The sequence below is a fragment of the Notothenia rossii genome, assembly GCF_949606895.1.
Source record: "Notothenia rossii genome assembly, chromosome: 3".
Taxonomy (NCBI): Eukaryota; Metazoa; Chordata; class Actinopteri; order Perciformes; family Nototheniidae; genus Notothenia; species Notothenia rossii.
Window position 1 is genome coordinate 11,172,140 of NC_136901.1, and position 13,373 is coordinate 11,185,512.

At 42.2% G+C, this 13,373-nt stretch overlaps 1 protein-coding gene across 1 annotated transcript in view; it reads right to left on the reverse strand.

Moving 5' to 3' along the window:
- Window positions 1-13,211, reverse strand: part of LOC307031824 (striated muscle preferentially expressed protein kinase-like) — a 39,719-nt gene extending 26,508 nt beyond the window's left edge. Inside the window, exons 1-2 of the mRNA XM_079669269.1 lie at window positions 12,803-13,211; window positions 11,610-12,104 (exon numbers count right to left, since the gene is read on the reverse strand). Coding sequence (XP_079525395.1) covers window positions 11,610-11,979 — 370 coding nt within the window. The 5' untranslated portion in view covers window positions 11,980-12,104; window positions 12,803-13,211. The remainder of the gene's footprint in view (window positions 1-11,609; window positions 12,105-12,802) is intronic.
- Between the last annotated feature and the right edge of the window lie 162 nt (window positions 13,212-13,373).

Below are 13,373 nucleotides of genomic sequence, written 5' to 3' on the forward strand. Positions count from 1 at the left end.
AGGTACAACATCCATTGATTGCAGGCTTGATTTTATAAGGAAGATGCAAAAGCAGAAAAAAGTCAAAAAATATGATATGGAGAACGGATTGTCTTGAAGGGAACACAATGCACCACAGACACACACACACACACACACACACACACACACACACACACACACACACACACACACACACACACACACACACACACACACACACACACACACACACACACACACACACACACACACACACACACACACACACACACACACACACACACACACACACACACACACACACACACACACACACAATAAACTGCCTGAAACCACAACACAGCTCACATGACATCAGCAGGGTGAACAGATGAAGGAGGAGGGACGAGAACACAAAAGGTCAGAAGATGAATCAGACAGGCAGGTTTACCATAGCTTTGCTTTCGGCAGGAGCGGAAAACTTCACTTCCATAGTGGCAGCAAGAGAGGGCAGACGGGAGAGCACCGTTACTATGGAAACCAGCATCTCTCTCACCCACACGACCAATCCTCTTCGTACCCATTAGCGTCTAAAATCACCAGCCAAACTGCCGGCTGGCTGACAGATGTGTGTTCTGGTTAGAGAGCTTGTGAAGGAGGAGGACGACAACCACAAAATAGGTTGAGCCTCATTGCGCCTCGCATCAAGTGGGATTAGATAATTCCAGAAGGTCTGCCTAATGATAAGAAAGCCAATGTAACATGAACAATCACCATTAACTCATTACATTAGTAGCAGCGTGTGCGTGTCTTCCTAGATTCACCCATCTGCGTGAAATGAAGTTAAATAGCTTGCACACTAGGCGAGGGAAATTGACTCAGCAATGTAATCATGAGGGAATATATTTCATGTGTTGTACTGTAAATATAATTTGGAGTAGAGTACAGCAAGCCTTTGGTTTGGCTTGGATCGTAGATTGCACAACATTTTTGCCAAATATTATACCGTAAAACATGGAGGCTGAGAGGCAACAACGTGATTAACAGATATTGCTTTGTGGGGGAGGATGTACAATAATAAAGCCCACTCTGGTTGGAAGCAGTCGAGCAGAAAAGCGAATAAACCCGCTTAAGAAATATATAGGCTACAACAGCGTTTACACATACAAGTTATTAAAGGAATACATCACAAATGAAGTACATGAAGGCTAACCAGGCTGAGCAAAATCATAAAGCTAGGTTTGTTTTGTTTACTAACAGAGGAGAACACAATATACTACAGCAGAAATGGAGTAAAGCTCATACTGACAACACACCATGGGTAAATCTGCCAAATGTCCTTGTGGAATGCCCAGTTCTCTGAAACAAGATACAAAGTCAAATGCATTATTCAACGACAAACACAGACAACAATTCTGTTAAGCACAACACTGCCGGTCACTTTTACCCCAAAGTAAGTCTGTTGCTTACTCGACTCTAAGCAGCAGAAGGTGTGAACACTACACCTTCTGATTTGTAGAAGAAAATGTCACATTAAGAAATAACTGTAAGTGATATTCATTTTTTTTTACAAAATGTTCAAATGCCTTGTTTGCTTGCTCCTGATATAATAATACAAATTCTTGGAGCTTATCCAAGTCCTCAACAGTTCAAAACAAATATCTTTAGGTTCAAGCTGACATGTCTTCCAAAGCCAAACACATTTAGTTGCCGATTCATTTGTCTTTATCATATTAAAAATATCCTTACTTACTGGTTTAAAAGTATTTAATTTATATTCAACACAGTCACATGTGTTCCACTTATGCATTACATCAAACAGCTGGATTTACTGATCTAACTTCTGAAAGACGATGTGATCATATGAGAATAATGCTGATAAATATTCTTGACTCATCCATTTCTTAAATGATAGATATCTGGATTCAGTCGGTGTCCCTGCTGATGAAGCACTTGGTGAAACGGCTTCTCGGACGTTCTATCAATCAGCACCAAGGAGAGCGCCTCAGAATGACTCACTGCTCTGCCGTGGATGGAAAGGGAAAGTAGCAAAAGTGCGAAGTGACTCATTTCACACTCTTTTACCCCCACGTTCGTGCGTGCGCGTTGTGTCGGGCAATTTGATTAACTGCTGCCTTGTGATAACACGCGGTTTGACTCGGCTAGAAGCTTCCATCGTTGTCGTGATCTCCATTGTTATGGCCTCGAGGCAATCATATCAGCTAAAGCCAGCCACAAGCGGCTTTTTGAAAAGGCTGCATTTGGCAAATGCTTCAAAAGAAAACTCTGTGGGTGCAATCCAAATCCTACCAGCATTATTGTCACAGATCTGCTGCTGGAAGCAAAAGAGCAACTCTCAGGGGTTTGATATTGAGGCAGAATTCAAAAAGGAGGCAAAGGGACCATGAGACATCAGCTTTACCTCTCCGAAGCCCTTCTGACAGGCTGCCCTGTTCCTCATGTCTCCACGGAGTGTAGCCTACTGACATACTTTCTCTCTGCTCCTAATATACTAAACAATAACTTATTATATCTCAAAACTGTCACGACATTTAAGGCAAGCTATGTATTGCACAACATAGACTGCGGGACAGCGGAGATTTGGACTGTTTGAATGTGTAAAAGGGGGTAATTTGCCTCTTTCTGTGTTTCAATGAGAGAGTCCTAAGAGATGGTCTTGATTGCTCATACTTTTTTCTGCTTAGTAGTTTTCCTGCGCTGACTTTCTTTGACATGTTGTCCTAACTAGCCCTCAACATATCAGCGGATACAACATGCCGGAAAATATCAGTTCTCCTTTTCACACTTCCGCTCTTTTGGCTTTCTCAAAACAGAATCGCATGCCTTTTGTGAGGTTGTTAAGCATATTCCTAAAATGTTCCTTTTACCACTGTTGTACATCAACATATTTGCATCTCATTATCAGGTAAAGGGTGTGGCAAGACATACCAATATGTTAAACCATACAAATGTGTCTGGATAGAGCTTCATAACACAATCATTAAATGCAGTTTCCCCCCCCCAAAGCAAACTAACCTGAAACCTCTTCTTGGACCAGATTTTCTTCATCTCTTCAAGTAGTGCTTCCTGTCAAGCGTGCGAGATGACCTGTGGCATGAGCTCAGGAAAACAAGCCGAATAAGCCCAGGGGTGTGGCATGAACAAAATTCAAAAAAATCCAGATTAACAACAGGGATTCAGCCGTCTTTTGTGCGTGGGTGTGTTTACTCTCCAGTCTGGCAGCAAGGAAGGGGGAGAACGAGAGAGGCGAATGCAAATCAGCCCGAGCCAGGTGTCTTTGTGTCCGAGTGTGTATCCGCTGATGTGAACAGCGTCCCTCTCTGACGTAGACGCTGCCTTTAAAGGGGCAATTCTCAGCTGGTTTGTTCAAGTCCCCCCCTCCTCTGCTCGATCTGCCTCAATCGGGAGCACACTCGGTCCAACAGGAGGTGGGGGGTTGGAAGTCTGAGCTTTAAGGAGGTGTGTGTGGGTCTTTATTGCGGCGATGAGAGTGGTGGATAAGAGGAGGAGGAGGAGGAGGAGGAGGGAGAGAAACAACTGGCTTCAACGGAGCATGTGGACATAGGAGAGATGAGAGTTGGATTGAGAAGAGGGAAGAGAGAAAGAGCAGAGAGTGGAGGCAAGAGTAGGAGACGAGGGAGAAGCTTCAAGAGGGAGGAGGCGAAAAGGAGACAGATGCATAGATGAGAGGAGAGAAGGGATGAGATGGCTAGACATTAAAGAGGGGGGAAGGGCCAGTGGAATTGATGTGTTCTTAGAAAAAGGTGCTACTGAATACAAACCTCACATCCTTCCTACACTCTCTTCATTTCAGTCTATTCTCCTGCTTTCTTCTCTATTCAATGTAGCAGACCTCAGGATAGGCATTCATTATTTATATATATTCCAAGTGAGCTTTAAACAATGATCACAGTTAGCACAGCTTCAAGCAGTAGAGGGCTCTATTCACTGGGAGAGCAAATATATTTCCCTTATGGATTGGCAGGCACCTAACAAGCAGATCAACCTAAAAAAAAACCACCTTTACAAATAATTAATGTGTTTATTTTAAATGACTTTGATCTGAAAATAATGGTGAATTCATTGTAAAGTCCATTAAATGACATGTACACGCTAAACCATGATTGATCTATGTATACACAGTGTAAATCAGAAAAAGATGATATTACAATTCCTTCTTCCAGTCATTTATTTCGCAGTTGTGACAAGAATATGCTCCTGCTTTCCACCATCCATCTACCTCCTCCTCCATACCTCCATCTCCATGTCTAAAAAAAACCCTCACTCACATGAATTGTTCTTTTCAGACACATCTGTGCTCCTCACACCTCCTCCAACAAATGAATCTAAACATAATTACGGGCAGATCTTCCACCATCTACTCAGAATCCGTGTCCACATTTCTGTCCCCGACTTGCTTCACTGAGCGATGTGCTTTTTAGCGTTGTTAAGTGAGGCGTGTTACTATGTATTGCCTTGTGAACACATAATCAATAGGAGATTTACTCCTGCCGTGAAAAAGAAGTTGAATGATTTAGATCGTGGTCTCTATCTTGTTGCCTTTTTTCTCATTGTATTTTGTATTTAAATGACATCCAAAACTAAAGCCTTCCCTCTTAGACAAAAGGCAAACCTAGATGCAGCACAGTGTAATTCAACAAACCTCCCTCTATGCACTCTCGCCTACCTCCACTCCTCCTCCACCCTCACAGAGTGCAGAAATCAATACCAAGGCTGTATGCGTGATATGGGATACACCCCCAAGTAACAGTTCAAACGCCCTGGATCAATAACTCCATCATTACACAAAATTCCATGACCATCATCCAATGAGAGGGCAGATACGATGGAGAGCGTCCATTTTCTTGGAAAACTCTTTCACGGGGGTTGTTTTTTTTCATGCTCACTAAAAGCCACAAAGAACAAACTTCAACTCATCTCTGGCTGGGATATCAAACAATATCAGCCCTTGAGAAAAGATAATTACATTCTATTGGTGCATGTCATTTGTCTTGCTCTGAATCTGGCTTCCTTTAAAGGCTTCCAAGGCAAAATGGTCCCCTGCACTGCAGTGTTCTCAGACATGGGAGTAAGCAGATCCTCGTTATTGATCGCTGAGCTGTTTCAGACATGCAAATGCAAAAAACACATGCATTACTTTTGACTATAGTTTATGTTGAAGCGTCTGCAAAGTGTGGCTTCTGCGATACTAACGGAGATGAAAAATGAGTACACACTGAATGAGCTTTACAAACATTCAGGAGAGGTGCAAATTGGAGCGCGCTTCATTTTAATTAGCTTAAAACAACAATGGAGTAAGCAGACTTCACGGAAAGCGATAGATTTTCTGACAGAGACTGCTTTCTGTGATGGATGCCTTCCGGTCACGCAGCAGGTCTGGCATGATCTCTGTGCCACGAGGAAACACATTCTGCTGCTGTTACATCCTTCTCTGATGTTTCTGTACGTGCTATCAAACTAAACATTGGTCGGGTCAATAATGGGAAATGTAAGACTACAACCGCTACAACACAGACTTCATTCTGCACATTACAAAATGGAAAATGAATATGGTTCAGACTAGCTGCACACAGTGTTTCTCCATCAAGAAAGATTTAAAGGTCACCTATTATGCAAAATCCACTTCTTCATGTCTCTTCTACATCAACATTTGTCCCCTCTGTGGAAAAAGATTCTGAACGTTTCAGGAACAAAGATTCTCTCTCTTTTTGTCCTGATCAATTTCTATAAAAACCTGTCTGAAAATGAGCTGATCAGATTTTGGCCACTTTATGATGTCATAACGATGTTTTCGCTTGTGTAACCATTAGCCAATCAGCAACCAAGGTAACCCCCCCCCCCCCCCACCTTATCACCTGAATCTCCTCCTAGAGCACCATTGAGTTCTTTTTAACCAAATCTCTCTCAGAGGGGCGTGGGGAGGGGCTCCTTATTTTCATCTAAAGTAACAGACAGAGAATCAGCACTTTGGAAACAGGGCTGAAACAGAGGGGATTATGGGTAATGCTGCAATGCGCGATCTGTTTGGTATTTGGAGCACACTTCAGAGACATGTTTTGGATATATCTGAGACCTATAATATATTGATGAAAAACAGTATAATAGGGGACCTTTAAGATTAGAGACCAAACACAATGACGCTTTGTTATTTGCCCCCCCAATCATCCTCCCGAGGAAAATGAGTGATGGTATGTGGAAGAAGTTGGTGAGGCAGTTTGGAAATCCTAAATGACAGTGGCTAATGTTGACAGTCACACTGCAACCCGATCCTACCACCTAATCCTCCCCAAATCCCTGAGGGTCCCTGTGAATGGCTGTGTACCACCGGGATGGAACACAAACACACACTTTGCCAGACTAATCACCAGAGAAACAGCGTTGGCTTCACCCCCACATATTGCCTCAGCTGCCTGATGATAATAGAAAAGATCATTAATTGTACTGTCTCCTTAATCCACTTGAACTCAATATTTAGAGAATGTGAAATCATCAAGCGGCTATAGATTATCTCTGCGCCAGGATGCCAATGTAAGGGTCGATAAGAAATAGTGAGAGCAGGAATGCCAAGCTATATACGCTCCACAACAGACACTGACTGAGCAGATACATGGGTTTGAGTTTCAAATGCAGCACTTATGCAGATAGAAAAACATTGAAATATTACTTTTATAGCCTTTGGAATTGCAAGTTGGAAGGCCAGTTCTTTATTTTCGGTGTTTCATTAAAACGCCAAATTTGTGACATGAGAAATGTGGAGTACTTGCATATATACTTGAAGTTTCACTTATTATAACATCAGGCTAGGCTTGTTTTAATTTAGTGAACATAGTACCACTGTATACCAACCTTTATAAGCATCAGAACATCTTATATTTAACCATTCCATGTGGTTATAGACCTGTCAATCATTTTTGGGAGTTTCTCTGGACTTATAGGATGGGATGAGCCTTTGTTTACATTTTGATCGTGGAGTTTGCCCTTTAAAGGGATTACTACTGTATAGTTGTTTTCTATCGACATGAGGATGGTTGAACACGATTGTACATGCTGTTTCCCAGCTCTTGAGCCACAAATGAAACCCTCACAGTTTTTAAACAAAGAGTGACATTTTGAGAGAAAACAACAGTCTTCATTTAGCCATTTCTATACTTGCACTATGACAAACAAGATTGATGTAGCGTAAAGCCTGCAGTAAAAAGCATTATCCATGTATAGCTTGGGATTTGTACAACACTGCAAGGCATAGAGGACAAGCTAACTAAATCCAATTAGGCAGCGGCAATAACTGCCTCAAGTGCATTACCTTGTTTTCATTTCCATTACAGCTGTTCCACTCAGTTGCATTCAGTAAATACCCCTGCTACAGTGTGATCCTTCTCCTACTTGGACTTGGAGCATTTTGTTCCAACAAATATTTAGCATTGATACCTGCTCCCACTCACCTCTCTGTTTCTTGCTTCTCGGCCCACTCACGCCCTCCCGAGCGCTCCTCAAAGCTTTCCGTGCATCAAGCAGGTCCTTCCGTAACATAGCTACTTCTGTGTGTTCCTCTAATAAAAAACCACAAGATGCCCCAAAAACACGTATCCTTTATGGAAAGTCTTCCAACAAGTCCATGGAAACACACCACCAACTACCTCATAATGGCTCCAACAGGCCTATTTCTCCAAGGATCTTGTTTTGGTCAAGCCAGCATACGCTCTCTTAAAATGGCTACTTCATCTTCCTTATCCCACGTCTGTCTTTTTCCTCCCTGTCTCCCCCCAGTCCTCCCCAACTTTGACAGCCAGCCTTAGCAGTCTATTTCCAGTCTTGCATAGTACAACCCCTCCAGTTGTACTGTACTTTCCCTTTGCACCCCCTTTCACAGAGCCTGCCCCCCCCCCCCCCCCCAGTTAGAGCAGGAGATTAAGCACACTTCTACACGGATACAAAACGACCTTTGCCGTCCTCTGTGGGTCACGGAGACTTTTTAAAAGTCCATTACAAGGCAGACATGTTGTAAAGCACTATTAAGGTTATGCTGCTATACATTACGAGACAATGGGGAAAAGGCACAAGTAAGGGGGATCTATTTCAGACGGCTGATAAACCTTGGTGCTGGAGGTGACAATAACGCTGTAGCCTTGAATGTGTGTCACTAAATGGGTATATGCTTTGTAATCTATATATGAATGTGATTATAGAACACCAGGGGCTTTTACTAAGACTGTGTAAGAATATCAAACGCTGACCACAGTCTGGGTGCAACTTTTATTAGAGCTGTTGTAGAACTGAGCCCTCTTTCTCAACCTGTCACTCTCTTTATAGACACACTTTCAGGTGATGTAACAGACCCTCTGGTATTCATATTAGGGTCCATGCTGCTGGGAAATTGCATCTCAAATAAATGAACCGCTTTCTCCAACAGAATTAGTGCTGTATTTGACAGGATCCGATTGAATTGGTCTGTATATACTATTCACATGTTAATATGCTATCTGTTACTTACAGTATTTTCCTTGAATGTACTTTAACCACATTTGATTTGATTACTAGCTGATGTAAAGAATTGAGATATCACTGCCTTGACGTTTAAGCCATTCATTATTAAATGAATGCATTTGTTATTTTCTTTATATTAGCCCAGTGGATGTCCCTAAAGAGCAACTTCACATAAAGTTCTTTAGGCCCACAGGTTGGAAAACCCTGCTTTCAAAATATACATATATATTTTTTTTTATCATGAATAACTGCAAGTCATGTCTGTAATCCTCCTGCGTCCCATATCCACAGTAATCTGATATTGTAAAAGTAGTTAAAAAAATTGCATGTGACGGATGTGCTGCTTTTTCAGAGCTTCTATCAAACTGCTTATCGGGCCCTTAGAGGCCTCACAGTATGTTAATAAAACGCTGTACGCCTGAGGGTGACGTCAATAAAGTGGTCTAGACCTGTGACACAGCGCTACTCTGGTTTCTGGTTGGTCTGGTCTCAGGGTGATATCTTAAAGTGACAGACATCCAACTGACTCACTCAAAAGCAGACTGGACAGCCATTAAAACTGACCACACACGTGTGTAACTGCACAATAACAGACACCCACACAGATACACACTCACTGCCTTTCCCCTGCCCCGGCATACACACACAGTCTCTCTTTCATCACCGTGACCGTGATTGAGTGTGACAGCTCCGCATCTTGAGCGTGGTGAAGCTATAATTATCTGTGATGTCTGCTGGTGCAATCGGAGAGGGGGCCGGCGGCATCCACACATCAGTGGAGTACGAGTCCTCTGGCCTAGCTCGGCACATACCGGGCCATAAATACGCACAAGGAGAGAGAGACGAGGTAGGAAGGAGGCAGAGGTCAGAGATAAAGTGAGACAGCTAGGAACCAGAAAACAGAAAAACATTCATTTTGATGTCTTTTACCAGTTTATCATTCATGTGCATTTATCTATTGCAAGAAACACAGAAAGGGGGCTTTTTCGAAGTCTCTTGAAGAAACACATATTAATTTACTGCCCCTACAGTTTCAGGTGTCGGAAACACGGACAGCTGTAATGTTACGCATGCATTTCTTATTAGGACATTACTCAAGATCAAAAACAAGAGTAATTGCTAACATAACATCAATCAAGTACAACAACACAAGACATAGCAAACCAGCTAGTGTTAGTACCCGGCCGGCTTGACCCCCGGTTCTGCCTTTGCTAGCGATGTAAACACCAACACTTCCCCTGTGCTCCAAGAGCCCAATTAGATGGATTTAATTAGGGAAAAGAAGGATAAGGGTATACCATCTGTGCTGTCTCGTAGCTGTTAAATACATTTTAAACATAACTCCAGTTGAAGTTAGCAGACCTAGATAAAACACGTGAAAGAGCAGAAATAGGCACTGAGGAACAGAGGTGAAAAATAGGAAAGTAGCGCTGAATTGAAGTGAGAATTAGAAAAAGTAGAAGAGCAAGACAGAGAGGTGCTGAGTGATATGCCAGCTGGACTGTGTGTGCCAGCTCATAGTGTGAGAGCAACTGATATGTGAGCTCCACAGGCCAAGGAAACACCAGCACCATCAAATGTAGCCGGCATAACAATGATCTCACTGAATATCTGTTCAGCCTTCTACGCACTTGACACAAATGGATGACGCAAACCGGCAGGAGGTTTTATTCCACTAGATGTGATGTCATTCTTGAAAATGCATTTCTCATCCAGCTCTAAAGATCATTAGAACAACTGTATGTGTATCAGAACTTTGACAAAAAAAAAAAAAACACCTCTCAATTGAATCTGAGGTTTGGATATAATTAAGTACGGTGTCATGGACTGCTACACAATGCAACTGCATGTTTAAACTAAATACTATCATATGTTGACTATATTTAAAAAAATGGATTTCTACATTTCAAAAGTGAGCTTAATATGTGTCAGGAAGTTCTGTTATCTCAGTCCAAATGCATGTTCTCTTTCATTCTTGTTGACGACATGAATTCATAAAAGCCATTACTACAATAATAAACTAGTTCACTAAAATATGTTGTGTAGTATGCCTTTACAGCAAACAAGGACATACAGGGCTTAATGTGACAGGGCTCTGGGATCTACTTGTCTTGGAGTTATTTACCGTGGCACAGAGAAGAGTTGAGCTAAAAAAAAGACTAAAGCTTCACTGACAAATGCTATTCTTATCTCTCCAAGGCAGAGGTGATAAGGTACCCTGGGAAATACTAGACAATCCATTCAAATCCACCATGCAAGACATCTTAGTGATTCCCTTCTAAGTGCTCTGCAGCATGGAGAGCACTGCATCTTCAAACTAAGATGTTAGCTTATGCTCCAAATTGTTTGTGCACTGTAAAGGGGAGCAATACTCTAAGAGTTTGAGACACAATAAAGATAAGGGGGAGGGGACAGACAAGAGAGTCAGCAATTTCTGAATTATGCTAATAGAACAATCAACACAAATGACTTTTGCTAGTTTAAACTGTGGTCATAACATCAAAACACATGAACTTGTGCTAATACCATAGCTTCAATACAAAGCCGTTTCAAATGCTCAGATCGATGAAACAACTGATGAGCGTTTACCTAAAGATCTGTCATACAGTCTGAGGATTTGTCACAGTTTGAATGTCTTAAACATGACTTTGCCCAGGCTTTGGGGAATTTCCCCACGTTTCCTGACTTAAATTAGACACAATGTATCCTAACAGGTGCACCAGGTGCCAACGTCGTGCCATTCCTCGGGCTCAGTAAACACCAACAATCAACACCCCAAAGGTTCAGCCGTGCAGCTACAGCAAAGACAGGTGTCACTTCTCTCCTCCGCCAAGTCTCTACTTACATACACAAGCTAATTCAAGTATCTCACAGTGCAGGTCTGCAGAAATGGAAGACGAGTTTATTGCCTGATGATCAAAACAAACTCTTGTATCTATAATTGTTTGTGAGCTTTGACTGACAGGGATGATGTTTCAAGGAATCAAATAATAGGCAAGGTGTCAAGAATGCCATTGAGTTTATTTGAGGACCTGTTTGGGGTCCACATTAACATGTTTAAAAGAAAATGTGATTGAAGCTTCCTGTTGAAGAAAGAGTCATTCCGTTAGGGTTGTGATTACCTTCACCGAGGTCCATGATGGCCAGTACAGCGCTGCAGCTTGCCTCTCCCAGCTCGTTGGTTGCCATGCAGGTGTACAGGCCAGCGTCGCTCATGCGGCAGTCCCGTATCCACAGCCCGCCTGCATCCTGGGCCTCTGATGGAGGGAGCGGCTCATTGTTGTGGTACCAGGTGAGAGTAGCTTTTGGAAATCCTCCCACGGACACCCTCAGTCGGATATCACAGCTCGTTCCTACTGCTGCTTTACGGAGTTTACGGGTGAAGAATGGTGCTGTGGGCTCTGATGAACCAGTATCCGGAACAATCTTGTCTTTGGTGATTTTGGGCCTCTTAGATGGGAGGCCGGGACTGGATCCTGGACCATCAGCCATCTTGATTTCTTTTAGACTTCTTTAACCTTTTCTGGTAACTGATTTCGATGTGCTGCAGTTATTCTCTGCCTCTTCTGAAAGTCTCCATTGCTACAGATGTTTGAGCTGGGCTGTTACACTGAGTACTGTAATGACCAGAGCACATCACACATTAGATTTAAAATATGTTTGAGTATATGATACAGTTTGACTACATACACTTCTTGTTTGTTTATGTGCTTATCAGATACAAAATGACATCATTGGTGAATTTTTCAAATGGATTAAAAACACACATTTTGACATTATTGTGACAAATATTTCACAGTGACAGAATAATAACTTCATAATAAAAGAATGACAGCATTGGAGTTCAAAAAGCTTACTGAATTGCTACCTGAGAAAACAGTTACATCATGTATTATATTGTAACATCAACTGGGTATTATAGCTTTGGTTTTAGGTCAAGATGTGTTTTCCAAAGCCTGACAAATTGGGAAAATGAAAGTGTGAAAATAAAATAGGTGGGGTGGCCTAACTAGAGCTATCCAGTTGCATTATGGGAAATGTCGGATCGTTTTTGGAGTTTGGTCCCTACTGAGGGACAAAAGTCAAGATGTCTCTCTTTATCTGTCTCTTGCAATGTCATGAAAACTTTGAAAGTGTACTATATTTTTGTAAATTTGTCATTTGAGTTCATAGAAATGCCATTATCAAATAATATATTTTCGTTTTTGGATTTGCTCCCAATGTTATTTCATGGGTTTGCACTAATAAGCTGATCCAAAGCATTTCTTAAAATAAACTTAGCCCGAGATTAGAAAAGAAATACATCTTAACTCACCCATTAAAGCCGAAAGGAATCCATCTGGACATCCCCGCAAAGTCCAAGGTAAAGTAACAAGATCCGTGGAGTGAGGTATTTCATCTCAAACCATTTGCTAAAGCCTGTGTCGCTACGTGTCCTTTAGTGAGCACTGGCTGGAGGTGTAAGTCCGCCCTAGATCATGTAGCATTAGCAGCCACTGCCTTGGTCCCTTTCAACAGCTTCAACCCCGGTGAAGAGAGGTGGGACACAGAGAGAGAGAGAGACCTTTTTCCCAAATGTCAAAGCACTCAGGCCCTCTGCTTTAGTGTGTTTTACCTACCTTTGAATTTTTACATTTTTTAAACCTTTTTAGGCCTCTTAGTTCTTAAATCAGTTCATGTTATCTCTCTCCCTCTCTCCCATCTCACTGCTTCACCCCCAACTCTCTCAGGTTGGGAACGACAGCTGCACCACAGATAGGTCACATTTCTTGGGCTGCCAAGTATGACCTACACACACACCGGCACGCACGCAAGCTCCCACACTCCAACCCTTTTAGATAATGTTATCTACCAATATATGTGAGAGCGTGCGAGCCCCTGAGAGA